This window comes from Haemorhous mexicanus, chromosome Z, assembly GCF_027477595.1.
Source record: "Haemorhous mexicanus isolate bHaeMex1 chromosome Z, bHaeMex1.pri, whole genome shotgun sequence".
NCBI lineage: Eukaryota > Metazoa > Chordata > Aves > Passeriformes > Fringillidae > Haemorhous > Haemorhous mexicanus.
Window position 1 is genome coordinate 4,496,301 of NC_082381.1, and position 26,584 is coordinate 4,522,884.

The window sequence follows — 26,584 nt, forward strand, 5'->3', positions numbered from 1 at the left end:
CCTTTCTTTGGCTACACGCAACAAGAAAGGCCGGCCACAGCTTCAAGGACAGCAGAAACATTTCCTTGAACCTGAGCAAAAGCCAAAAGGCAGCTGGGCCAACAGAGACTCTATACGTGAGGAACGACTCAAGAAAACTGCAGAACACTTCCACAAGCCAAAGACACCTTTCCAAAAAGGGAAAACAAACCAAAAGAGCCTTTTGACCTCCAGCACTACCACATTCGCCCTTGGCCATAACACCGCAGAAGCCCAGAGATGGAGCTTATCTGAGCCAAACAGCCAGAAGCTCAGCTGCAACCCCGGGCTCTTCAGTGCCCCAGCATTACAGCTCATAGGCCAATTTCTTGCTGTCACTGCCTTCAGGAAATGCCTACATCCTGCAGGACTCCAGCAGTCAGCATCCTCAGTCAGCAACAGCAAGTGCTGGCTGCTCAGAAACTTGCAACTTTGCCTTGTACTCAAGACAGCCCCCCATGAATGGGCACTTACTCTCTTGGAATGAACAGCCTGTGGTGTGACCACAGCTGGACGCTTCCATTTGACTTGCTCAACTACCTCATCTTTGGCTTCTTCTCCAGGAGCAGAGGGTGGCAGGGGAGAGATGGTTCTTGGTCTTGTAACCTGTGGCAAGAGAGAAGCATGATGGACAGGCTATTACCCATCAATTATAACCCCATTTCTCCTTAGATCTATAACCACATCTGCTAAAAGGAAATCATCAGCTTTGTCGGCAATGTCATTCTAAGTCACTCCAACCAGATTGAAATGGGCCAATTCAACAGAATAGAATATGGCTATGTATTTGATATTCTTTCCTGGCTCTTTTAATGAGCAACATTGTCTCTGCAAATGCAGATTTTACTTCTTGAAAGCTCTAAAATAGAAAAGAAGAAACGAGCCAGCAAGACCTTTGCAACTCCTGCTGACACAATGAAAACCAGAAAGGGTTCAGAATCCCTTTCATTGCATGATAAGAGCCAGAAAAGTAGTACAGAGGCATCTTTGCTGGCTGGAAAAAGAGAAAATGAAGAGGGCTTCTCCTCCTAGGAAACCAACCAACAATAAGATCAAAGTGTCAGCTTTGCCTGTGTCTAAAACACTTGGATGCGGGGAAGGGAATTTTGGCAGGGGAACAGCCCTTGTGGTAAGCACTGTCATGTAGGCATCTAAGGAAGTCTTCTTGAAGGTCCTTCATGAGCCTCCCCTTGTCCAGGGTAAAGCTTCTCCAGCACCTCCTCACTGGCCTTGTGCTCCACACCCCAGCCCAGCTCTCGTGGAATTCTCTGCATACACTTCAGCCCCTAATCACTTTCTGCTTCCCAGGAGCCCACAGCTGCACACAGCACTCCAGCTGTGGCTGCAGAGGTGCCCAGCACAGGGCGACGCTCACTGCCCTGCTCCTGCTGCCCCACTGCTGCTGACACAGGCCACGATGCCCTTGGCCTTCTTGGCCACTGGGCCACAGTCTGCCTCATCCTCAGGTGACCTGCAACAGCAGTACCCCTGCCTACTTTTGACCCACACAGCACCCCATCCACAATGTTGCTTGTTTGACTACAAATACAGCATCCACCATTTCAAGATGGCCTTCCTCTTCTGAGCAACACAAGACAGCTGTCAAGGACTTGCAGCTTCACCCCCTCTCCGGCCTCCAAGGCACATGCCAAAGCTGCAGACTTCAGCCCAAAAGTGATCAACAGAGAGTTGCCCCTTCTGCTGTTTGCCTAACAAGGAGGCTTCGCAGCTCCTCGGTTCCTTTCTTTGGCCACACACAAGATTGGCTCCCCTCAGCTTCATGGACAACACAAATATCTCCTTGAACCTGAGCAAAAGCCAGAAGGCAGCTGGGTCAACAAAGACTCTACAAGTGAGGAACCACTCAAGAAAACTGCAGAACACTTCCACAAGCCAAAGACACCTTTCCAAAACGAGGAAACAAAACCCAACAGAGCCTTTTGACCTCCAGCACTAACACGTGCGGCCTTGGCTATAACACTGCAGAAGCCCAGAGATGGAGCTTCCCTGAGCCAAGCAGCCAGAAGCTCAGCCGCAGCTCCAAGCTCTTCAGTGCCCTAGCACGACAGCTCATAGGCCAATTTCTTGTTGTCAGTGCCCACAGAAAATGGCTACGTCGTGCAGGACATCAGCACTCAGCATCCTCAGCCAGCAACAGCAAGTGCTGGCTGCTCAGAAAATTGCACCTCTGCCTTGTACTCAAGACAGCACCCTCAGAATGGGCACTTACTCTTTTGGTCCGAGCAGGCGGTGATGTGACCACAGCTGGACGCTTCAGTTTTTCTTGCTCATCTTCCTCCTCCTTGGCTTCTTCAGCAATTGGAGAGAGAGCCAGAGGAAAGGCAGCTCTTGGTCTTGTCACCTGTGGCAAGAGGGAATCATAGGGTTAAGCCGTTACCTAGGGCTTATAACTTGACTTCCTCTCGCATCTACAGCAATACCTGCTAAGGAGAACTCATCAGCTCTGTTGGCATAGGCATTCTAAGTCACTCCAACCAGATTGAAATTGGCAAATTCAACAGATGAGTACATCGCTAGGAATTCAATATTCCTTCCTGTCTGCTATAAGCAAGCAACATTGTCTATGCAAAACACAGCTTATAGTTCTTGAAAGCTCTGAAAAGTTGGAAAGAGACAGCAAGGCCTTTGCGACGGCAACGGCAGACATGGAAAACCAGAAAGGCTTCAGAATCGCTTTCATTGCATTGTAAGGGCCAGAAAATAGTGCAGAAGCATCCATGATTGCTGGAAAACTAGAAACTCAAGAAGGGTTCTCCTCCTAGGAAAGCAACCAACAATAAGATGGAAGTGTCAGCTCTACATGTGTCTAAAACACTTGGATGCAGAGAGTGGATGTTTATAAGGGAAAAAGCCCTTGTGGTGAGCATGGCCAGGTAGGCATCTATGGAAGTCTGTTTAAATGTCCCTCATGAGCCTCCCCATTTCCTGGCTAAAGCTCCTTCAGTACCTCCTCACAGGCCTTGTGCTCCACCTCCTTGCCTAGCTCTCGTGGCCTTCTCTGTGCATGCTCCGGCCCCTCTATCACTTTCTGCTTCCCAGGGGCCCATAGCTGCACACAGCACTCCAGCTGTGGCCGCAGTGCTGCCAAGCACAGGGTGACACTCACTGCCCTGCTCCTGCTGCCCCCACCGCTGCTGACACAGACCATGATGCCCTTGGCCTTCTTGGCCACTGGGCCACAGTCTGCTTCATCTGCAGCTTCTCCAGACCTGCAGCAATCCTGCCTCCTTCTGACCCACACAGCTCCTTATCTAAAAAGTTGCTTGTTTGACTTCAAATACAGCATCCACCATTTCAAGATGGCCTTCCTCTTCTGAGCAACACAAGACAGCTGTCAAGGACTTGCAGCTTCACCCCCTCTCCGGCCTCCAAGGCACATGCCAAAGCTGCAGACTTCAGCCCAAAAGTGATCAACAGAGAGTTGCCCCTTCTGCTGTTTGCCTAACAAGGAGGCTTCGCAACTCCTCGGTTCCTTTCTTTGGCCACACACAAGATTGGCTCCCCACAGCTTCATGGACAACACAAACATCTCCTTGAACCTGAGCAAAAGCCAGAAGGCAGCTGGGTCAACAAAGACTCTACAAGTGAGGAACCACTCAAGAAAACTGCAGAACACTTCCACAAGCCAAAGTCACCTTTCCAAAACGAGGAAACAAAACCCAACAGAGCCTTTTGACCTCCAGCACTAACACGTGCGGCCTTGGCTATAACACTGCAGAAGCCCAGAGATGGAGCTTCCCTGAGCCAAGCAGCCAGAAGCTCAGCCGCAGCTCCAAGCTCTTCATTGCCCCAGCATGACAGGTCAAAGGCCAATTTCTTGCTGTCACTGCCTACAGGAAATGCCTACATCCTTCAGGACTCCAGCACTCAGCATCCTCAGTCAGCAACAGCAAGTGCTGGCTGCTCAGAAACTTGCACCTTTGCCTTGTACTCAAGACAGCAACCCCCAGAATGGGCACTTACTCTTTTGGTATGAGTAGGCGGTGATATGACCCTAGGTGGACACTTGTCCTGTTCTTCCTCATTTTCCTCCTCTCTGGCTTCTTCAGCAAGAGCAGAGAGAGCCAGAGGAGAGACAGTTCTTGGTCCTGTCACCTGTGGTAAGAGAGAAGCATGAGGGACAGGCCATTACCTCTCACTTATAACCCCATTTCTCCTTGGATCTACAACCACATCTTGAAAGGAGAACTCATACACTTTGTTAGCAATGGGATTCTAAGTCACACCAACCAAATTGAAATGGGCCAAATAAACAGAGCATTATCCTGCTAAGAATTTGATATTTCTTCTCTGTCTGCTATCAGCAAGGTAGGTCATCTCTGCAAATTTGAGCTTTCTATTGTTGAAAGCTTTTAAACGGAGAAGTAAGAAAGAACCACCAAGGTCTCTGTGACTGCTGCGGCAGACATGGAAAACCAGAAAGGGTTCAGAATCCCTTTCTGTGCTTTATAAGGGCCAAAAAAGTAGTGCAGAGGCATCTTTGCTGTCTGGAAAATGAGAAAATGACGATGGCTTGTCCTCCGAGGAAACCAACAGAAAACAAGATTGAAGTGTCAGCTACGCATATGTCTAAAACACTTGGATGCAGAGAGTGGTTGTTTGGATGGGAAACAGCCCTTGTGGTGAGCACTGTCATGTAGGCATCTATAGAAGTCTGCTTGAATGTCCCCCATGAGCCTCCCCTTGTCCAGGCTAAAGCTCCCTCAGCACCTCTTCACTGGCCTTGTGCTCCACACCCTTGCCAGCTCCCGAGGCCTTCTCTGCACATGCACCAGCTCCTCTATCACTTTCTGCTTCCCAGGGGCCCACAGCTGCACACAGCATTCCAGCTGTGGCCGCAGCGCTGCCCAGCACAGAGCGACGCTCACTGCCCTGCTCCTGCTGCCCCCCTGCTGCTGACACAGGCCACAATGCCCTTTGCCTTCTTGGCCACCGGGCCACAGTCTGCCTCATCTGCAGCTTCTCCAGACCTGCAGCAGCCTTGGCACCTTTTTGGCCCATGCAGCCATCCAGGCACAAAGCTGCCCATCTGACTTAAAATACAGCATCCACCATTTTAGGATGGCCTTGTTTTTCTACAGCGGCACCTTTTAAGGAGATGTTATTAAATAGATAGGAATAGAATTGTCAGTCACTCTGACTAAATTTTAATGGGCCTATTCTACTCTAGGGGAAATTGCTCTCAGTTCAGTGTTCCCCCCTGGCTGCCGTCAGCAAGCAACATTCTCTCTGCAAAACTGAGTTGGCAGTTTTTCTGGGCTCTGAGATGCAAATTAGGAAATATCCACTTATGCCTTTGTTATTTTTGTTGAAGGCGTGAAAATGGATTTTCTTTTGGCCTCCCTAGCTGGCCCTCTACACTCTACTGGTACTGGCCCTGCTGACAGCTCGCTCTACGATTCTTAAAGACCAGGAACATGAAATTTCCCTTTCTCACTCACCTCACGATCAGCACCACTGAATACACGCTTCACGTGACCTGTAGTGGGCAAGGGAAAATGAACCAGATGCTGTGAGAAAACTGCTTGGGCTGCTGAATCGCACAGAAGAAGTCAACCCCAACAGAGATGATTTCCTGTTTCACAACTTCCCTCCAGGAGACACGTTTCATTCACACAGCCAGCAAGAGATTGGGACAGTATTCTTGGCTGTGCCTACACCTTGGCCTGTTTTGCCAGTAAATGAATACAAAGATGACCAAGAAAATGCAAAGTCTTCTTTAACACTCTATGCTCCTGTTCTACCAAAAACATAAAACATCTTCTAAAATCCTCTCCTTCAGGTACTTTTTTAAATTAATCAGTTGCATGCACTAATTCTCATTAACTTGCTGGAAACAGTTGCACAGAAAAGCTTCCCCAAGATCCCCTGGAGCTGTGGCAGTTCTATTGTGGAAGAGCGCAGCAGCAGCTCCAGGGTTAAGGAGCAGACACTCACTGCTTTGGAGTTTGCATTTCATTGCAAAGGGAAAATCACTATTGTTGCACTCAGTAAAGGATTACTTAGATAGTCAAATCCTTTCATGAGGAAATGTAGAACGAAAGAAGCTTTCCCTGAATGCTGGGAACATTTGCAGAGTTTTTAGAAGGCCCTTCAAGAACGTCTCCAGCAGTCTACATTTTCAAAGCTGTCTTGCTTGTCCCAGCAAACTGAGGAAATGACAGACTCTGCTGCCACAAACTCTCCTGTGGAGGGAACGGAAGCCCTGCAGGTTCCCTTGCAAATGCTGCCCTTGTGGCTACAGACACTCATTTTTCAGCTGAGTGTTTTGACAGGAGCTTTCCCAAACCAGTGGCATTCTAATGCTCTTTCTGTTTCTAAATCAACTCAGTCACTAAGAAAGAGCAGGAAGACATACCAAAGCCATCATTCTGGTTACACCCATGGAAAACCTCTACTTACGTGCCAGGTGAGTCACAAAATATACAGAATAAGTAACAGCATATGCTCCAAAAAGTGCAGGAGCAAGTTGCTCAATCATTGTAGCACTGCTCTGCAAGTTTGCAGGCTGTGCTCCAACAGTAGAAAAAGCAAGGCTCTTGTCAGTGCACAGGTGTTCACTGACAAATGCCTCACCCAGGAGAATGCTACTGCACTGAGCAAGCTCTAGGGCTGCTCTGACGCTCAGGCCTTCCATGCACTAAGGCAACCTTCTGATGTCACCACGACAAGGTGGCAACCATGCCCTGACATCACAAAGCAAACACTCTATGTTGGTCTGTGAATTTATGCCAGGCAATAACAACCTTCCCTACAGCAAACAGAAGACAGCCTGGGAAGTTCTCCTCCATCACAAAGCAGCACAAATTCCCCTCGTGGGCCAAAGCCTGTTGTTTCAAGGGATCCAAGAGTAACTCCAAGAGTGCACAAAGCACCTACAGCCTGTACCCCAACTGAGCACTCAGATGGGACACAAGCTAAGGAAACCAGACCAAGAAAATGGCCCACAGTATTGCACTTCTGAGAAACGACCCTTGTTTTTAACTTTTTAAAGGTTTCTTAAACCTTAACAAAGGACTGAATAAGGAAAGATTCCAGCACTGGGAGTCTCCATGACTAGCAGCCACATGCTCATCTACAAAAGGGATGCTCTGCCTTTAATACCCTTAGCCCCTCCCAAAGTTTTGTCTGTCAAATCTTTCTCTGCTGTCCTCTTACATCTTGATTGGAGGTCAGGTGTTATTAAGCCGTGCCTCGTGGTCACAAGCCAGCCCTCCCCAAAAGCCCTGACTACCAAGGCTATTACAAGGGGGATAAGAAAGAGGACTATGGGAGAACATTTTCTAATAACATCACTTCGCATTTGAACACCCACATAACATCTATCTCTTAACTGTGAGAGCCAACTATTTCATTACTCACCTAGAGTGCACAGAACCAGAAGAGAAGGCACTGTGGGCATAACAGATGAAATCATTCCTAACAAATCCTCCCACATATTTGCACATTTATTGGATATTACCCGGACACCTGTGAATGTATATCTCTGCCTTTCTTCCCCTTTGAAAGTAGTCCAACTGGCAACTTGTAGGGAAACCAAGGGCTTTGTGGGGGCTGCATTACTCTGCACACACCCTGGCCAACCATGGCAAGGAGCTTTGGTGCCTAAAAAGACCAACCAGAGGAAACAGCTGGAAAAGGTTGAAAGCTACCAAGCAGGGCCTGATGCCTGCTGCCAGCTCAGGGTTAGAAAGGAGGCATTACTTTATTTTAGCGCTGGGAGCATAGGGAATCCCTTCCCTAAGCCCTGCACACCCAGCAATAACACCTACTAGTTTGTATCCATGGAACTAAGACATATTCAATACTTTCCTGAAACTCCTAGGCTAAACATTACCCCAAATTTATTGACATATTTCAATGACTTCTCAGAATTTATCGACATCAGAGTAGGAGTGTTCTGTAGGTCCCTGGTGGTCGTTGCCACAGGTTCAGGAGGAGACCCATGCACAAAAGAACCTAAGACACAACTGGGGTTGTAAAGCAAATGTATTCCATTAGTTGCAGTAGCAAACAATACATACCAACTGTTGGGGTCTCTAGCTTGTCAGAGTGACCCCGAGAAAAGTTGCAAAGTCCCTTTTTCCAGCCTGGCGCTTGAAGAAGGAGTCAGGGCTCTTCATTTCTCAGTCTCGAGGTTGTTTATTGAATCTTATCTATAAAATTATTTCTCCTGTCCTGCCGAGGTCTGCTCAGCAAGACAGTCACAGGCATTCTGCCTGCCCCCGGGGCGGTGTTATGTCTTTATGCTAAAAACTATGCATACAATGTTTACAATTACTTTCCGATACCTATCACCTATGTTAGACAGTGAGCTTCTACTCTAAACCAATCTAAATGTGCCAACATCCCAGCAGAAGATGGAGGCCAGGAAGGAGAAAGGTAGGACATGCCCAGATCCCTCCATCTTGCCCCCTGAACCCCTATTCTAGAAACCCCAAAATCTACTGTTTCACCCCATGATAAATTCACTATCATTCTACTTAATTTACTGTGGCTTGCAGATATTCATCTATGGTTGGTAACTTGCTCCACGGGTCATAATCACAACCACAGGTATTTTTGGGCTCTGTGCCCGGGTCTCTGAGACCCCTGGCAGGGGTCTTGCCTGCTCAGGACAACCAGAGGGATGTCCTGGGTCCTGACAACCAACCCCTTGATTCCCAAAAATCTGCTGAGCAGGAGAAGGAGATGGAGCATGGTGCTTGGTGGCAGGAGCAGGTAGGCAGTGCACTTGCAAGACATCCCCTGGATCAAAACCGTGTGAATCTCGTCCTTCTCACTCCTCTACCCCAGAACCAGGCTTGTATCTCCTGCGCAGGAGTGGAATTTTCCCAGTTACGGCATCAGTTCATACATGGCTGGCTGTGAGATGAGGCCATGATGACTCCATGACTCCCTGCCACCAAGGGCTCCATTAAACATTGTTCCCCTTTTTTCAAAGCTTGACTGCCCACCGATTGACCAACACATTGTTTCTCTTCCAAGGGTCAAGTTGCCACCTATTAAACAATACACTTTTCTTCATTGTCTTGTCAACCTGCTCAAACATGGATCAAATACGGCAGGGCCTCAGACACGACTCTGGTTCCTGACACAGTCGTTAGGGAAATATCCCATTCCTCAAATTCTCCTTTGGTGGTCAAGAGCCTCCTAAACACTTTCTTCCCTTTGAATGTTGAATGCATTCCAGCTACCTTCTTAGCAGGACCACTTTCTTTATTCTCAAGGCCAAGATAGCCACATGCACACAGTAAGCACTGCAGGGGGGGAATACAGGGTTCAGCACTGCCTGTTAAAGCTAAAGGAATTGACAAGATGAAACCCTATTTGTTACACTTATACGCCTCGCCCTCCTATTCTGGGAAGCAAACACAAGCATTTCATCAATACACCCTGCAAATGCTCTTGCTGAGAGAAGCCACATTGCTGTGTCAATAAAGCAGCTGGGACTCCGTTTGTTCATGCAGAGAAAGCCAATTCTTTATTCACATAACTCATTTTTATACCATTTTCACAGACCTCACGTTCAACTCCAACTGGCTGGTAGTTTTCTTGCCACACAATTCATTGCTTAGAAGGTGTTTTGGTGTGTACATGCTAAGACTCTCTCTTTTGAAGACTCACTCTTACTCAGGTGATTACATTTTTCCTTTGTGGACGTTCATGAGACAGAGTTCTTGTTTATTACAGATGCAAACAGATTTCTTAGCACAATAGCTTGTTGTGCTAGCTGCACTCATTCCTAGGACTTTCCCCATGGGAAGTTAACTGGCTGCACGTAGAAGACGTAACAGGCCAGCTGGGAAGTTAGCAGAGCAAGGCCTGATTTTAGAAGGCCTTTCTTTTCTAATACCCCTACCTGTGTGCAACACATTGTGACTTTCTTTCAGAAATTAATGAAGAAAACACAGATTGCTGTTATGAGGAGAAAAGTTGTCCATTGTTTTTAAAGGTTGCAGAGTTCACAAGTTAAACCAATTGCTGCCAAGTTGGAGTTGTAACTATTTGCTGTTAATAATTTCATGTTGTAATCACCTGTTGTTAATAGTTTTTCTTTAATTACCTGCTGTTGATGGTTAGAAATCCCCTTCGTCGAGTATCACCCTGCTGCTACCTGGAAAATGGCACCCGGGGTTGTGAGGAGGAGGTGACATCGGGCTGGTATGCAAATGAGGAAACCCCACACCAAACCTGGCAGGAAAAACCCCTAAAAAAAACAAGCCACCATGGAATTAAGAGATTGAAGTGATGTCTAGATGTGAGGAACAGAAACCAGTATCCGCTAAGACCCTTTTTACCTTTCACCCTAACCTAAAAGACATCGGCTAGAAAGAGGACCTCGAATGTCAAACTGAACAACTGGGCAATGTCCTGGTACTCCCCTGAGGATGGAAGCCCCAGCTCTGCCTGCAGACCAGCGGACAAAGCTGCACTTTTCCTCCTCTGTGCCACTGGGAGCAGTGGTGGCATGTGCGAGACCCGTGGGTTCTCCCCACCCAACCTGATTTTTAATAAAGGCATTAAAGAGGAGAAGGATCTCCTGCCTTATTTATTTCAACTGCCTACTGAAATTATTCCGCACTCCCTTCCAAATCAGTTCACTCCTCAAGCAAAACTCTCAGGCACATGCCCGATTCCCTCTCTCCCAGCAGCTCAGAGCAGCATTGCACAGTGCTTGCTGTGCGCCAGACAGCACAAAGCAGGCTGGCCTGGTGGCCCTCAATATTTCTGCAAAACACTCTGCATCTCACCCCTTTGCTCTGGCTCGGTGCAGAACTGCAGGATTGCAGGCGCTTCCTCCCAGAGCTGCGTGAGGCACTGGCTCCTGCAGATGTGACCTGCCAAGCTGTCACTGCCTCCCGCCGGCCTCGCTTCCCCTGGCAGAAGTGCCGTGCCTGAAGGAGGCTGCCCTGTGCTCCAGCCTGCCGAGCAGCCCGGCTCACTCCCCCGGTGCCCAGAGTGCTGCACACACTGCTGACCTTTCCCAGGAGTTACAGAGCAGGCGGCAGAAGAGGAGGAACCCTCAGCCAGCCCAGCGGCCCTGGGCTGCCCTTCGCCTTGCTCTGCTCCTGGGCACACTCCAGACCAATGCCTCCAGTCCGGGCTGTGCCCAGCACGGCTGCGCTTCCCCTCGGGAGCAGCCAGCTGCCAGCCGGGCTCTGAGAGCCGAGGATTCGCCCGCTCCTGGGAAGAGGCACCCAGGGCCCGGCTGCTGCCCTTTGCAGCTACCTGGGCCTCCTTCCAGCCTGCCTCTGCCGAGGCTCAGGCTGCTCCGGCCTCTGCCGGGGCTCTGCTGGGGCTCCGCAAGGCCGGGCCCGCTCGCACCTCACAGGCGCTGCTGACAGCTCTGCGCCACAGGAGACCTTCCCGAGCCCCCTCTCTGATCTTTCTGCTTTCTCACTTGAGTAAGGCTCTCCTTCTGCCAAAGACATTGCATTTAGGGATCCAATTCCAAGTGGCAGGAACCCAAATGCTCTCGAGTCACAGCTCAATGCCTGCATCTGCACAGGGTGTTTGGGTTGCCCCGCTCCTTTGGTTTTTTCCTGCAAATGCCATTGCCCTTTCTGCCTCAACTAGAAATACCAAAGTTAGGCAAAAACCAGCCAGCGGGCCATATTCCAAAGGCAGTATGGTCTGGAGAGAATGAATGAAGACGAGCCTTTTCCATTTACAAACCATACTAAAGAAGCCATTTGTGTGACTTAGCACCAGTAAAAAACAACTAGTAATTCAGAAGGAAGTTTTCTGAAGGGGTCAGAAGGAGAGGAAATCTTCCAAATGAGTTGAAGTTTCAGAAACTTTATTGAATTACTTTATTGAATTAATCCTAATATATAATCCTCTTCTATAATCCTAATCTATAATCCTAATGTACAAAACTCTTCAACAGTCCTACTCTAGAATTCTACTCTGCAATGCTACTGTAAATTGCCTTTGGAGATAACATCTTGACATGAGTGTAACTTTCTCGTCTCCTAATTCTTCTTCCTCTTCTTGACTGAGTTGATCAGTTGTGACAGGATAGATGCTGGCTTGGCTGAAGTCACAAATGGATGCTGTCCATAGGAAAAAAACCAAAAAACCAAAACAACAAAGAACAGTGAACCAGGACTTTCCAAGCTCAGTGCTTCACAGACTCAATCAGGATTCCTCTGGGTCATAAAAAGACCCAGAAAGTAGAACAATGGGACCATCAGCTCTCCAGTTGTCATGTGCAGGACCTTGCCATCACAGGCAAACCTGGCCCAGAATGCCACCCATCTCTTTATTGTGATGGCTTCATCTCTCTGGGATTTTTGCCCTGCCAGTACTCTAGAAATGGTGCTTTCTGTCCCTGGGGTTTCTTCCTCTCAGGATACTCCAATGACTCACGTAGGCCCCTGCCTTTGAAAGACAGGCACCGTGCTGATTTCCACAGGGGGATAGAGCAGCGTCTACCTTTCCATGCCATGCCCCTCCTGTGCTGGATGGCACCTTCCTTCCCAGCAGGGCCAGCCCAGTGGCACTGGGTCCTGCAGTTCCCATTCTGCCAAAACCTGGCAGTGACCCTGGGGCAGTTCCCGTCTGCTTGAGCATGCCAGGCAGCAGATGGGGCTGGGACAAGTCCCTCCCAGCTGTCCCTGTTTGCGTGCCAGAAACCTCTAAGGGTGGGCTGGGGAGAGCAAACCAGGGCCCCTCAGAGGCTCAGAGTGAGCCCCCCACAGCCCCTCCTGCCCACAGCCAAATCTCTGACTGCTAGGCCAGGACTGGCTTCCTTGGGTTCCTTCACCATCATTTCATGTCTCCTTACCCTCATTGCTCTACTTCAATTCTTTTGCCGTTAGATAAAACTGAACACCCAACCAAATTACAAAAGAGGGCAACAGAAACAGAGGACAGAGGACCTGTCCTTTCAGGAAATGCAGAGAGAGGTGGAGATATTCAGTTTTATGAAGAACAAGCCCAGGGAGACTTTTTTGCTACTTTCCAAGACTTCAGAGTGTCTTTGAAGAAAGTGGGGGACACCTTTTTTTACAGGTCCAGTTAGAATAGGATGTGGGCGAATATTTTTAAACACAAAGGAGATCTTATCAGAGCAGGTCTAAGGAAGAACTTGTCTACTCAGAGCATGGTGCCACCCTGGCACAGATGTCCCAAGAGCTTGTAGGTGCCCCCTCCCTGGAACCATTCCAGGTCAGGTGGCAAAGGGCTCTGAGCAACCTGATCTCTTTAAAGATGTCCCTGCTCATTGCAAGACACTTGGACCAGAGGACCTTTACAGGACCCTGCCAGCCCAGCCCAGTCTAGGATTCCTCACCATTTTCATTTGTAGAGCACCAAGAGTGGAGGTGAGAAGGAAGGGGGCTCATCTGATGCCTTGGACTTCAGTCGAGGAGGAGCCCATCCCTCAGACCCTGTTTCACCTGCAGCCCCTTCACACTTTACCTGCAGGAGCTCCATGGCAGACCAGCGCTCCTCCTCGTCTTTCTGAAGGCAGCAGCTCAGGAAGTCACGCAGCAAAGCTGAGAGGAGCTTGGGATGTCGCAGCTTTGGGGTCCCTACTGTGGCTATAAGGCGTTGAGCCTGCAGAAGAAGGAAACACGAGGCTCGCCCTGCTGCTTTCACATCTCTAGGTGCTCTGCCACATGTCTTTGTTTAACCTCTCTTCTTCAGTGACAGTTTCTGCCCTGGCAGAGACCCAGAGATGACTTTCCTTTACCAACCAAAACCCCAAACCCCGATGCAACCACAGCTTTTCCACCGTCCCACAGATCTTGCCTTGGCAGCTGATTTCATTGACTGACCTAGGTAGTGGGAACTACATCAGCAAAAGCACATTTGCATCTCTGAGGATTCACACCAGCTTGAGAGGCTTTTTGAAAAAGGGACTTTGCTATGATAACTAATTTTCAAGGATTAGTAGATGAAAGGTATCTCTGCAGTGCTTGTTGGTCCCTTAAGCACTCGTGCCATAGAACTCATCAAGCTTTTTGTGTTGTTCTTGAAAACAATATTAATTGGAAGAAAGGAAATCCATCTGTTTATCCCCAGGTAAGGAAACAAACATTTACAATCTCATATTCAACACAGAGTCATTAAGATGCCTGCGCAAATGTATTGGGATGAAAATGCCTGCTTGGGCACACAGGAGCCACCTGCAGCTCTGTCCCTCAGCAGTCTGAAAAATTCTGCTTCCCATTATGTGGAAAAGAAAAAATTGTCATGGTCAAAAGAAGAAGAGGTGTCATCCCTATGGTCACCCTCTGCTTATTTGGCTCCTCAAGTCAATATATTAATGATTGGCTCATCCCAGAAAGTGCCAGGAAACACTGGCAGGTTTTGGCAGGCTCTCCACATCCCCAGGCTCTGTCTGGGGATGTGGAGAGCTTGGCGACGTGGAGAACTTGGCTTGGGCTAGGAGAGAAACATGGTCTCTCAGTGTTTCAGCAGCACTGCACAAGAAGCAGAAGAGACCCTGTGGCCTTCACACCTTCATGCCCAGGTTTCAGGCATGTTTCCCAGTGAGAAGAAACTGCACCGTGGGTTATGTTCTTCTCTAAAAACCACAGTTTTGGAAACTTTCTTGGATTTGGGTTTCCTTCTTTCACTTCTGGAAAGATAATAGCAATTCTAAGATGCTTGTTTCCTGTTACTGGGGCCATCTCCACAGACAAAAGAAGTGGAACCACTTATAACCCAAAGGCAAGTGTTGCCTGAGAATGGAGTTTGTTTGCATGTGGCAAGGCTTGAGTTCCCCCACCTGATGCAACCAAAACTACAGCAGATGCTGATGTGTTGCAGGGACATTCTTAGGAGGGGACCTTGGTGGAAGTAGTTCCAGCAGATGGCAATGGGGTTTTGTCCAATGGCATGCAGGACATGGGGCAGGTGAGAAAGACAGCGGGATCAGAGAGTATTTGCTCCTTACCGAGGCAGGACTTTGGTTGCAGTAAGGAGGTTCTCGTTCTACCATTTCAATTCCCACAATTCCAAAAGACCATATGTCCACTTTGGGGCCATATGGTTGACCTGTCACCACTTCAGGCGCCATCCACCAAGGAGTCCCGGCTAACGTGCACCGTCTATTCTGCTCAGGGGTGAGCTGAGTAGAGAGGCCAAAATCAGCTGAGGAGAAAGCAAAATACTGGTTTGATTTTAATCTGTGCAATTAGGAAACCAACAAAAGAATTCCCCAGCAGAAGTTTGGAAATGTGCTGCTGAATGTCCTGGCATTGGTGACTTTAAAAAGCGCCCCGTTTTTTCACTGCTTCCAGCAGTGGCTTTTGTTCTTTGGAAGCTTTAGACTTGTAGTTCCCTCCCTCTGGAAGGGACGCTCACAGAGCAACGCCACTCTTGACTGCTGGTTCCTTGTCATACCTCTGTACATGTGTCAACCCTGTCACCAGCTCACCGCGAGTGCCCCTGTACTACCACCAGCTCCATTTCTGGGGAGCTGGCCATCACTCAAAGCAGCCTCACAGCCCCCATCCCTGGAACGCTGCACCTGACCAAGAACATACCGACCTAGCTTGACAGAGCCGTCTGTTCTGAGAAGGATGTTGTCGCTCTTCACATCTCGGTGGATGATGTGGTTCGAGTGAAGAAAATCCAGTCCTCGCAGGCACTGAGAGAGACAACAGAGAGACGAGGGCAAAAATTAGTGATGTCATTTCATCACACAGGAAAGGAAACAAAGAATCTAAAAGATTCCCTCTCCAGGGGAAAGGGGAGTAGTGGCAGAACACAGTGTCATTGAGAGGAAGAGCTTGCTGCTCCAGCACTTGAAGAGCAAGACCTTTCTAAGGAAAGGCATGTCAGCTTTTTAAAAGAGCAGCAGCACCTGCTCTAGTAGACTGTCCCCTGCAAACCAGCCAGGATGACTGCTGCTGCAGTGCATGTGCTCAGAAGCAAACAGCATTTTAGCTGCACTCCTTTTTAGCTGAGGACTGAGCAAAACGAGTCTCTCTTTTTTCTTTGCTGTTCGTTTCAAATCCTGCCACGAGCACCTTTGCTGTCACAGGCAAGGAATGCAGTGAAGACAGGCAAAAGTTTAGGAAGATGGAGAACAGCAAATACAAGAGGCAGAGCTAGAGTACAACAGCAGGAAATAAGAGTACAAGAACTGAGTACAGTGAGTGCAGTGGCACTGGCAGGCGTTTCACTTGAGATGCTTTTACTTGCCCATAGCATACCAGCCACACAGAAACAAAGTCTGGCACATGAAATCACTCCAGCTCTGAGCCCCTGTTTCCCAGACAATCCTGCCCAAGCCCTCGGAAGCACAGATGGGATTGCTGACCTCCCGACTGATGGCTGCCATCTGCTCTTCAGACAGGAAGGTCTCACTGATGACATCACTCAGGGCGCCTCCGTCCATGTACTCTAAAACCAGCCAGAGTTCCTCACCCAGAAGATAGCTGAAAGAAGGAAACAAGGGTGTGGAGATGAACATGCATGGCTACATTGATTTTTTACTTCCGGGTTTCTTGTTTCCAGGTCCCTTTGGGACTGGACAGAATCAAAGGAATAGACATTCCCTCTCAGCTGTGCATTGTTTACAATCTGTGCAGTCTGGAGGAGAAAGGCACTGCTGTGAAAAAGGAGATGTCTTAGATGGGCAGCAAGTGAAAAGTGCAGTTTAGTAACAGCCCAGATAAAAACCTGTCAGGCATGGTGTTCCTGGAAATAAGCAGGTAGTCTTCCTGGCATGCATGACAATGGCAAAGAGGGGCAACGATCTAAGGGAAATCCACTTTAGGATTGTTCATTAGCATTTAAGAAACTTTAAAAAATCAATCCCAAAAAATGGGAAGGCAGCAAATTTTGAGGATACTGACTTAAGAAGATACAGCTGATCCAGGTTCTGAATAATTTTGGAATAATTTTCAAGCGTTCCAGGGAAAACCCATGCAAACAAGATGCACTCTCTTCTAATCCATTGGAGATGAATAGAGAAATATTAATAAGTAATAATGAACAGCTCTACTTCCTGCCACTGACCAAAGTGGGTTTTTAACCTCTCATGTTTGCTGTATGTAAATGCACATCCATGGGATAAGACCATGACCTCTCACCTGTCTAAATAATTCACAACACTGGGACTCCTATTCCTCTTCATGATCATGATTTCATTAACTGTTAGTTGCTTCCTCTGCAGTCCTTGAAGATTTATTTTCTTTATGGCCACCTAAAATGACATTGAAAATCAGTAACCTGAGAAGCTGGTGGCACGAGACCACAACACACATGGAGCAAGTGATTTTGCAATGACACAGCTGAGCTGTGCCAAACTGCCTTGTGATTAGGCACTGCAGTAATTAGGAGCTGACATTCCAACAGCCCATTTCTCTGCTTCCTTGGGGGCAGTTCCAGAACACATGGGGCCACTGACATTTTGCCTTGTCCACTTGGAAACAGTGGTGTCTCAGCTATCACCCCCAAACCTCTGACCATACTCTCTGCTGCTTTGTATGGGATTCAGAAGAAGTAATCTATGCCTTAATACTCGGTGGATACATCTTGGGCTGTGGGCAGGGCTTAGGGCTTTTAGGGACACCTTGCAGATCTCTCCCTACGTGCAGTTCCCAAGTGCACACTGCAGGTGGCTAAGGAACTCCCAGTAACTTTCAGATGTATTTGCTGGCAGCCAGAAATGAGAATTCAGGACTCTGAAGCTGTAGCCCCAAAGAGCAGGGAGGTGCTCTAAGGCACCACCTTTATTTTGGCAACGAAGAGCGAGTGAGCGCCTCCTTCTCTGAAAGGAACCGCTGCCCTCCGTGCCTTTCTTCGGCAGCTGAGGAGGACAAAGTCCCAAACGTATTTCATGGGCTGGCACCAGTCTGTGCTTCTTGTGCCTTTTCAGCACAGCTCTACCCAAAGCTCCAGCCACAGCTCCCACCCCCCAGAGGGGAAGGCCCTCAAGAGCATCAGAGTCTGCAGGGGCTGTTGACATTTACCTCTCCTCCTGTGGCATTGTTGAGTGCTCTAACCACATGACCAAAACTCCTAGCAATGAAACAGAAGCAGAGAAAGGAGAAGCTGTTTAGCTCCTAGAGTGAAAGTTAGCCCATTTAGGAGATCTCTGCTGTAAATACCTAAAAGCTGCAGGATGCAGGAGGGCTCTGCCAGAAGGCAGATGATGTATGCTCTTCTCAAGTGCATGGGCACTGGGCCTGTTCATGAAGCGCTGGGGTTCAACTTCTAAAGGGAGTTTATTCTTTCCTCTTGCGTTTCACTTTCTAAATGGTGGGTTCCTATCCTGACCATAGAGTGTTTCCTTCCACAAACCAGGGGAAAGAAATGTTCCTGGGAACTGTTATCTCACAGCTTTGATAGGGGGTAGGTTGCTCTTTCTGGCAAGCAAGTTTCTTCTTTTTTCATTAGTGGGGCAGTATGATTTTGAGACATACAAAAATGCTAAAGAAATTAACACAGAGCTGTCCCACACTTGAGAGACAAGGATATCTTCCAGGTCCTGTTCCTTGATGCAGGCAAGACCTCGGCAGCATGGAGGTGTGTCTGACAATGCCTTCTGAGCACACACACAAATTCGGAGCAGCACCGAGAGATGGGAGAATCTGTCCCCAGTGTGTGAACATGTTTGCAGCTGGCCTGACTTCACGCTGGATAGACATTCCACCAGAAAAACACCTGGCCCATGGTTGTGCAGGAGTAACTGCGGTTGGACTCACCCACTGCCAATATGTTCCTTTTCAGTGTAGTTCATTGCAGGATTTTCCGTATTCACCATTCTCCCTGAGGGAAACAAAATGCAAGATGCTGACTTTAAAGCAGAGATCCCAGCTTCCAGGAGATACAAAGGGCAGCCCCACTGTCTGGTGCTCTGAGCCCTTTGTGGTCAGCTGGGTAACAACATCCAACGTCAATAGGACAGGCAGCCCTGCAGTGCAGACGGCTGGCACAGAGACTGATTTTGTACAATCCTTTGAAGAGTTCTCTTGACAGGAAACAAAGCACAGGGAGATGCATTTCCAGGAGAGAAGGACATCTTCTCCACCTTTCAGCAGTTTGCCAAAAGAATTCCTTTCCATTTGTAAACCAGAGCAGCTCATGCTATTACCAATCCCAACAAGGCTTTCAGCATCAGGACCCTCACCTGTTTATGAGCAGGCTGAGCTCAAAGGTGCCCCTCTCCCAGCTAAGGAAGGCTCCAGCCTCTGCAGTCCCACCAGCCCTCCGGGAGAGGGCAGCCAGCACAACAAGTCTGGCAAAGCCCAAGCATGAGCACTGACAAGCAGTGAGAAGAAGCCACAGCCAGCCTGAGCCCCATACAAGTTGTTGCCCCCATTCAGGACACAACAGGATGGGCTTTGAGATCAGCCACACTGAGGTGCAGATCAATGCCCTTTTTGTCCCAACAGGTGATGGTAGACACAGAATCCACGGGGCTCTGGTCTCAGCCCCACCAGGTCTTATCTGAGAGCACAGCACTGGCAGCTCTTACGGGCAAGAAGCAGACTCATTGGGTTGTGCTGCAGAATCACAAAGGACTTGATGTGTTTTCCTAGAGACTGATCTGAGCAGGACTTTGGCCAATGGGTAGGATTGCAACAGTCATGGGAAAGAGTGGGTATCAGGTATGACAAAGTGCCATGGATCTGAGGACTATACCGTGGGTGGGCTGGAGGCTCTCTCCTGAGAAATGCCTCCAGTTAATCTGATCACATCACTTAGATGTGTCTCTTGGACACATCTTGATAAGCATAAAACTAGAAGAATAAATACAGGTTGTTATAAAAGTATCTGTTTTTTTCTTTGGGGGCACATGGAAAACACCTCCTGCTCTCTATTTGTCCTGTAACCTGATGTTCTTTCAAAAGTAGTTCTTATTGACAAAAATACAGCATTCTCATGAAAATAAACTGCAGATGTAGTAGTGGTAACAGTAAGTCACAAAATAGGCATCAACAAGATGTGGGGAAGAAGGGCTCCTTCAGGATGGAGAAAAACCAACTCCAGCAAAAAAACCCACAAGTCAACAACAAAAAACCCCAAAACACCACAAAAAAACCTCACAAAAACAAAAAACAAAAGGCTCCCACAAAAAACAACACAAAAACACCCCACCAAAAAAAAAAAAAACCCAGCCAAAAAGACAAAAATCCAAAACCAGTCAATTTCTGTGAGGTTTTTTTGCTCTGATGACTGGTTGGAAGTCAGGAGTCTAAGGAGGATTTAGGAAGCTGAAAATTCCATTCAGTTTGGCCACTAACAGACAGGAATTGCCTGGATTATTTGCTAGGTCACAGCCTTCTGCTGATCCAAGAACAATCCCTGCTTCAGCCTTTAGCAGAGAGGGAAGCTCAACAAACCCAAGCCAGTCCCAGGTGCCCTCAGAGGCAGCAGGAACACCCAGAGCGCTCTCTCGCTGCCCTGGAGCACAGCACTTCCTCTGGGGAGTCTTAAATGGCCCTGTGACACCAAACTCAGGAGGAGCATTCGGTACAGCTGTGCTGACACCTGCACACAACACACTGTCCCTCAGACAAGAAACACACCAGACGTACCCAGCATCTCCAGGTACCCCTTCTCAGTCTGCTGTTTTGGAGAGACGAAGGAACTGCCCGAGCTCGAGTTCCCAGGTTTGACAGAAGGGCTTCCTCGAGGTAATGCTGATGCGGCAGCAGGTTCAGAGCCCATGATGTGCTGGTCCTGTAGCAATTCTGGTGGGCACTGTTCCTGTGCCTCATGCCAAACTTGGGGCCCTTCATTGCCAGACATTCGCTGGAAGTCTTTGCAGGCTGCCCGGTGAGGTGTCAACACTTGCACCTCAAATCAAACAGAACAAAGCAGTCAGAGACTACAGCTTGTCCCTGTCAGCCAGGAGTCACCGACTGTGAGGAAAGGGAAAGAACAGATTGACAGGGGATACAGACAGCTTGCTTCAATCCTCCATCTGGGTCACCATGTTCCCCTGTAAAAACACCTCAAGAAACAAGGAGAGCAGAACAGGCAAGCAGGAATCAATTTAGATGACTGCTGGCCAAAAGGCCAAAGGACAAGTCCAACCATCCAGGGCAGCAGTGGGGATTCAACACACCAGGAAATGTCCTTCAGAGTGACTGTAATACACACGACAGCAGGATGGCACTCAGAGGCATCACCCCACTCCCTGCTGCTCTGTACTAGAAAGGCAAGAAGGGCAGAAACCACCGGTTTGGTGACTGCAGTGGCTATCCCTCTTTCACTCACTTGCTTTTGTAGAGACTGAGAGAGGCGATTAGCTTTATCTCTGATGATTTTAATTTCTTCCTCCAGCCTCTTCTCCCTTACCTTGTTGCTAGCCTCCGAATCCTGCAGCTCTGCCTGCACATGGTCCTTGTTAGTCAGTAAACAAGAAGGGAGAGGATGTTTCATGAGTGGAGTGGCTGCCACTCTTTCACTCACCTGGTTCTGTTGATCGCCCCTCTGCTGATTGAGATTCTCCTCTTGAACTCTTCTCATGTCATCCTTGTTCTTTCTCTTCAATGCCATGATGTCACTCTGAGCTTCGGGCAGCTCTGCTTGTGGCTCTGCCTTGATGTTCTGTACACACAAGTGCAGAGCAAGTGACTGGGAGCTGCCATCAAGCTCAGCTTTCTCCTCTTGCAGCCTCAAAATCACATTTATTCAGCCACTTCTTTCTGCTTCCCTACCCACATCTGTTTCCAATGTAACCCTCCTGTCCCAGTGCTGTTCTCTGCAGATTCCAAGGCTCTGTGCTTCCAGTGCCTGTGGGACTCCTGGCCTCCTCAGTCCCAAGAGCTCCGTTTTATGCCCCTCTTCCTGCCCTTCCTGCTGTCACTTGGCCAGTCAGGCTTACCTGGCCATTCTCCTCTGGCTCTTCCACCTGCTGCCTGTGCTGCTCTTCCTGCTCTCGGGCTGGGAACAGCTCTCCCTGAGACGGGCGTGGCATCTCTGATGAAGCAGTTTGCTCCTGCTCTTTCTCTAGAAGGGCCTGCACAGAAAGCAAGAGAAGATGGGTTTCAACTTTCCATACATCCTTTGTGGGCCAAGACTCAAGGACTGATGGGCTCTCACGTTCCCAAAGCACTGTGCTGCTCTACTGGGTCATTCTCTGCCCGTGGGGAAGCACAGATTCCAAAGTGACCCTGGCCCTACATTTAGAGGCCACCCGGGACAGAAGCTCCAACAGCCTCTCAGGCAGCTGACAGGGAAGGTGTGGCATTACTCAAGGGTCTGGTGAGGGCCTCCCTCTTCTTCAGCCATGTCCTGTTTGTCTTTCAGTAGTGACTGTCAGCCCGCCCTGTCGCACAGCTCCATCCTGGCTCTGCAGGTGGTTTCCTGTGTGAGCTCACCCCTTGTGAGACACACTTCTGGAGTTCATGCTCTTTTCAGGCCTGCACCAGCATTCCTGCCTTTCTGACATCTACACTCTTGTTAGAAAACCTGGTCATTCACAAGATGAGGATGCATGCACAGATCTCTGATGGAGGTCAGAGAGCCTCGATGGCCACCTCAGTATATGGAAGAGAACCAAGGTGTTTCTTCTCCCTCTGCTGTCAACTGAGAATTCTGACCAGCAGTAAAAGAGACTCTGTTAAGGCCCCATTAACGAATGCACTTAACACAGCCCTGGGGAGGCCAGTGAAGGAAACCATGTGTCATGTAATGCATGGCATGTATGACCAGAGTCACCGAACACCAGCTAAACGTGGAATTGTTCCACCTCTCTAGGACAGGCAGCAATCTAAAAAGTTAACTGGAGACTTCAGGGCAGAAGAGGCCAGAGGAGGAAAACAACTCTGAGGGGGGAAAAAAACATCCTATCTGGAGGGGGAAACATCTCTGCCTGCTTAGAATCGGTGGAGGGAATGTGTCTCTAATTCTCTCCTGAAAGGGATGCTTTAGGTGACCTTTGCACCTCCAACTGCCTTGGACCAGAGCCGGGAAGATTCAATTATGTAAATGTTACATAGATAGATAGATAGATAGATAGATAGATAGATAGATAGACAGATAGATAGATAGATAGATAGATAGATAGATAGATAGATAGACAGACAGACAGACAGATCTCTATACTATAATCTCTATTTTCTGACCTCTCTGTTGCTACACACATCAAAACTTGGTAGCCAGTGCTCCGCTCAGCAGCAATCCTGAGATTGCTCTCCAGTTGCTCAATAAAGCACACTCTTGGGGAATCTGGAGTGTGCAGGTCCTTATGGAAAGTGATCAGACCCAGAGCATTGCACTGGGAAATGCACTCTTTGTGCATCTGTGCTTGAGCAAGTTCTTCTCTTGGACTCGACAATACTGATGGTGCTAAAGTGGCTGGAAGCAATAAAAAGAAATAAAGGCCAGCCCCTACCAGCTCTTCTGATCTCTGAGGAGCAGCTGGAATGCAAGGGCATTGATCTCCTGCTAAATTCCCAAAGAAAACACACATTGATTTCCTTGTCTACAGAAAGTCACAGGCACTCTTAAGTTCAAAGTGATGCTGGCAGGCCTGGAGCCACAAAAGCTTCTTCTGCACCAACATCCCTGTACCAAACGGTGTGTTCTCATGCAAAAATATACTGCATTCACGAGAAGTGACACTTTGGAATAAAAATTGTAGCAGTCCGAGTACTGTAAAAGGGCAGGAAATAAAGAGGAAAAGCAGTTTAGTTGGGAGAAAAAGAAAATGAACAAGACACTTCCTCTAGGCAAAGAAAAAAAATCACAATAAAAAAAGGAGAAGAAAGCCAATTCCAAAAGTAGGTAAAATATTGCATGCACAGAGGAGATACTGAAGGTCCCTCACAAGGTTTCAGTGGTTAAGGCTAAAGCTCCCTCAGCTCCTCACTGGCCTTGTGCTCCACTAACTTAGCCAGATCCTGTGGCCTTCTCTGCAAACTCTCCTGCCCCTCAAACACTTTCTGCTTCCAAGGGGCCCACAGCTGCACACAGCACTCCACCTATGGCCGCAGCGCTGCCCAGCACAGGGCGATGCTCACTGCCCTGCTCCTGCTGCCCCACTGCTGCTGACACAGGCCACGATGCCCTTGGCCTTCTTGGCCACTGGGCCACAGTCTGCTTCATCTGCAGCTTCTCCAGACCTGCAGCAACCCTGCCTCCTTCTGACCCACACAGCTCCCCATCCACAACGTTGCTTGTTTGACTTCAAGTACACCAGCCACCATTTCAAGATGGCCTTCCTCTTCTGAGCAACACAAGACAGCTGTCAAGGACTTGCAGCTTCACCCCCACTGCGGGCTCCAAGGCACTTGCCAAAGCTGCAGACTTCCGGGAAAAATGGATCAACAGAAAGTTGCCCCTTCTGCTGTTTGCCTCACAAGGAGGCTTCGACACTGCGCGGTTCCTTTCTTTGGCCACACACATGACAAGATCGGCTCCCCACAGCTTCATGGACTGTACAATCATCTCCTTGCAGCTTAGCAAAAGCCAAAAGGCAGCTGGGCTAACAGAGACTCTATACGTGAGGAACGACTCAAGAAAACTGCAGAACACTTCCACAAACCAAAGACACCTTTCCAAAAAGGGAAAACAAACCAAAAGAGCCTTTTGACCTCCAGCACTACCACATTCGCCCTTGGCCATAACACCGCAGAAGCCCAGAGATGGAGCTTCTCTGAGCCAAACAGCCAGAAGCTCAGCTGCAACCCCGGGCTCTTCAGTGCCCCAGCATTACAGCTCATAGGCCAATTTCTTGCTGTCACTGCCTTCAGGAAATGCCTACATCCTGCAGGACTCCAGCAGTCAGCATCCTCAGTCAGCAACAGCAAGTGCTGGCTGCTCAGAAACTTGCACCTCTGCTTTGCTCTAAAGACAGCATCACAGAATGGGCACTTACTCTCTTGGAATGAACAGCCTGTGGTGTCACCACAGCTGGACGCTTCCATTTGACTTGCTCAACTTCCTCATCTTTGGCTTCTTCTCCAGGAGCAGAGGGAGGCAGGGGAGAGATGGTTCTTGGTCTTGTAACCTGTGGCAAGAGAGAAGCATGACGGACAGGCTATTACCCATCAATTATAACCCCATTTCTCCTTAGATCTATAACCACATCTGCTAAAAGGAAATCATCAGCTTTGTCGGCAATGTCATTCTAAGTCACTCCAACCAGATTGAAATGGGCCAATTCAACAGAATAGAATATGGCTATGTATTTGATATTCTTTCCTGGCTCTTTTAATGAGCAACATTGTCTCTGCAAATGCAGATTTTACTTCTTGAAAGCTCTAAAATAGAAAAGAAGAAACGAGCCAGCAAGACCTTTGCAACTCCTGCTGACACAATGGAAACCAGAAAGGGTTCAGAATCCCTTTCATTGCATGATAAGAGCCAGAAAAGTAGTACAGAGGCATCTTTGCTGGCTGGAAAAAGAGAAAATGAAGAGGGCTTCTCCTCCTAGGAAACCAACCAACAATAAGATCAAAGTGTCAGCTTTGCCTGTGTCTAAAACACTTGGATGCGGGGAGGGGACTTTTGGCAGGGGAACAGCCCTTGTGGTAAGCACTGTCATGTAGGCATCCAAGGAAGTCTTCTTGAAGGTCCTTCATGAGCCTCCCCTTGTCCAGGGTAAAGCTTCTCCAGCACCTCCTCACTGGCCTTGTGCTCCACACCCCAGCCCAGCTCCCGTGGAATTCTCTGCATACACTTCAGCCCCTAATCACTTTCTGCTTCCCAGGAGCCCACAGCTGCACACAGCACTCCAGCTGTGGCTGCAGCGCTGCCCAGCACAGGGCGACGCTCACTGCCCTGCTCCTGCTGCCCCACTGCTGCTGACACAGGCCACGATGACCTCGGCCTTCTTGGCCACCGGGCCACAGTCTGCCTCATCCTCAGGTGACCTGCAACAGCAGCACCCTGCCTCCTTTTGACCCACACAGCTCCCCATCCACAACGGTACTTGTTTGACTTCAAATACAGCATCCACCATTTCAAGATGGCCTTCCTCTTCTGAGCAACACAAGACAGCAGTCAAGGACTTGCAGCTTCACCCCCACTGCGGGCTCCAATGCAATTGCCAAAGCTGCAGACTTCCGGGCAAAACGGATCAACAGATACTTGCCCCTTCTGCTGTTTGCCTCACAAGGAGGCTTCGACACTGCGCGGTTCCTTTCTTTGGCCACCTGAGACAAGAATGGCTCCCCACAGCATCATGGACAGCACAATCATCTCCATGCAGCTTAGCAAAAGCCAAAAGACAGCTGGGCCAACAGACACTCTACAAGTGAGGAACGACTCAAGAAAACCTAAAAACATTTCCACAAGCCAAAGACACCTTTCCAAAAAGGGAAAACAAACCAAAAGAGCCCTTTGAGCTCCAGCACTACAACTTGGCCCTTGGCCATAACATCGCAGAAGCCCAGAGAAGCAGCTTTCCTGAGCAAAGCAGCCAGAAGCTCAGCTGCCGCCCCAAGATCTTCAGTGCCCCACCCAGCATGACAGGTCAAAGGCCAATTTCTTGCTGTCACTGCCTACAGGAAATGATTATATCATACAGGACTCCAGCATTCAGCATCCTCAGCCAGCAACAGCAAGTGCTGGCTGCTCAGAAACTTGCACCTCTGCCTTGTACTAAAGACAGCACCAC

The 26,584-nt window shown here is 48.8% G+C and overlaps 2 protein-coding genes across 2 annotated transcripts in view; both read right to left on the reverse strand.

Annotated features, from left to right (window-relative positions):
* Positions 1-11: 11 nt before the first annotated feature.
* On the reverse strand, positions 12-20,682 carry LOC132342059 (serine/threonine-protein kinase PAK 1-like). The gene is made up of 9 exons (XM_059874250.1): positions 20,550-20,682; positions 20,489-20,502; positions 17,097-17,209; positions 16,322-16,439; positions 15,547-15,646; positions 14,951-15,147; positions 13,468-13,605; positions 493-624; positions 12-71 (listed from the first exon to the last, which is right to left on the reverse strand). Exons 1-9 carry the CDS (start codon positions 20,680-20,682, stop codon positions 12-14), a joined length of 1,005 nt encoding a protein of 334 aa, XP_059730233.1.
* Positions 20,683-20,858: 176 nt separating this feature from the next.
* LOC132342060 (serine/threonine-protein kinase PAK 3-like) overlaps positions 20,859-26,584 on the reverse strand; it is a 47,880-nt gene continuing 42,154 nt past the window's right edge. Inside the window, exons 12-15 of the mRNA XM_059874252.1 lie at positions 24,842-24,973; positions 21,430-21,567; positions 21,235-21,348; positions 20,859-20,876 (exon numbers count right to left, since the gene is read on the reverse strand). Of these exons, the coding sequence (XP_059730235.1) occupies positions 20,859-20,876; positions 21,235-21,348; positions 21,430-21,567; positions 24,842-24,973 (402 nt within the window). The remainder of the gene's footprint in view (positions 20,877-21,234; positions 21,349-21,429; positions 21,568-24,841; positions 24,974-26,584) is intronic.

Bases quoted from the DNA above. Each gene is read 5' to 3' on its own strand.
- LOC132342059 (XM_059874250.1), bottom strand. From the start codon at position 20,682: ATGGGCTCTGAACCTGCTGCCGCATCAGCATTACCTCGAGGAAGCCCT. The intron at 16,440-17,096 runs GTGAGAGGTCAT...TCCTTCTTTCAG, and splicing joins GTTGTGAATTATTTAGACAG to CTATCTTCTGGGTGAGGAAC. The intron at 15,647-16,321 runs GTCAGCAATCCC...TGTCTCTCTCAG, and splicing joins TGGCAGCCATCAGTCGGGAG to TGCCTGCGAGGACTGGATTT.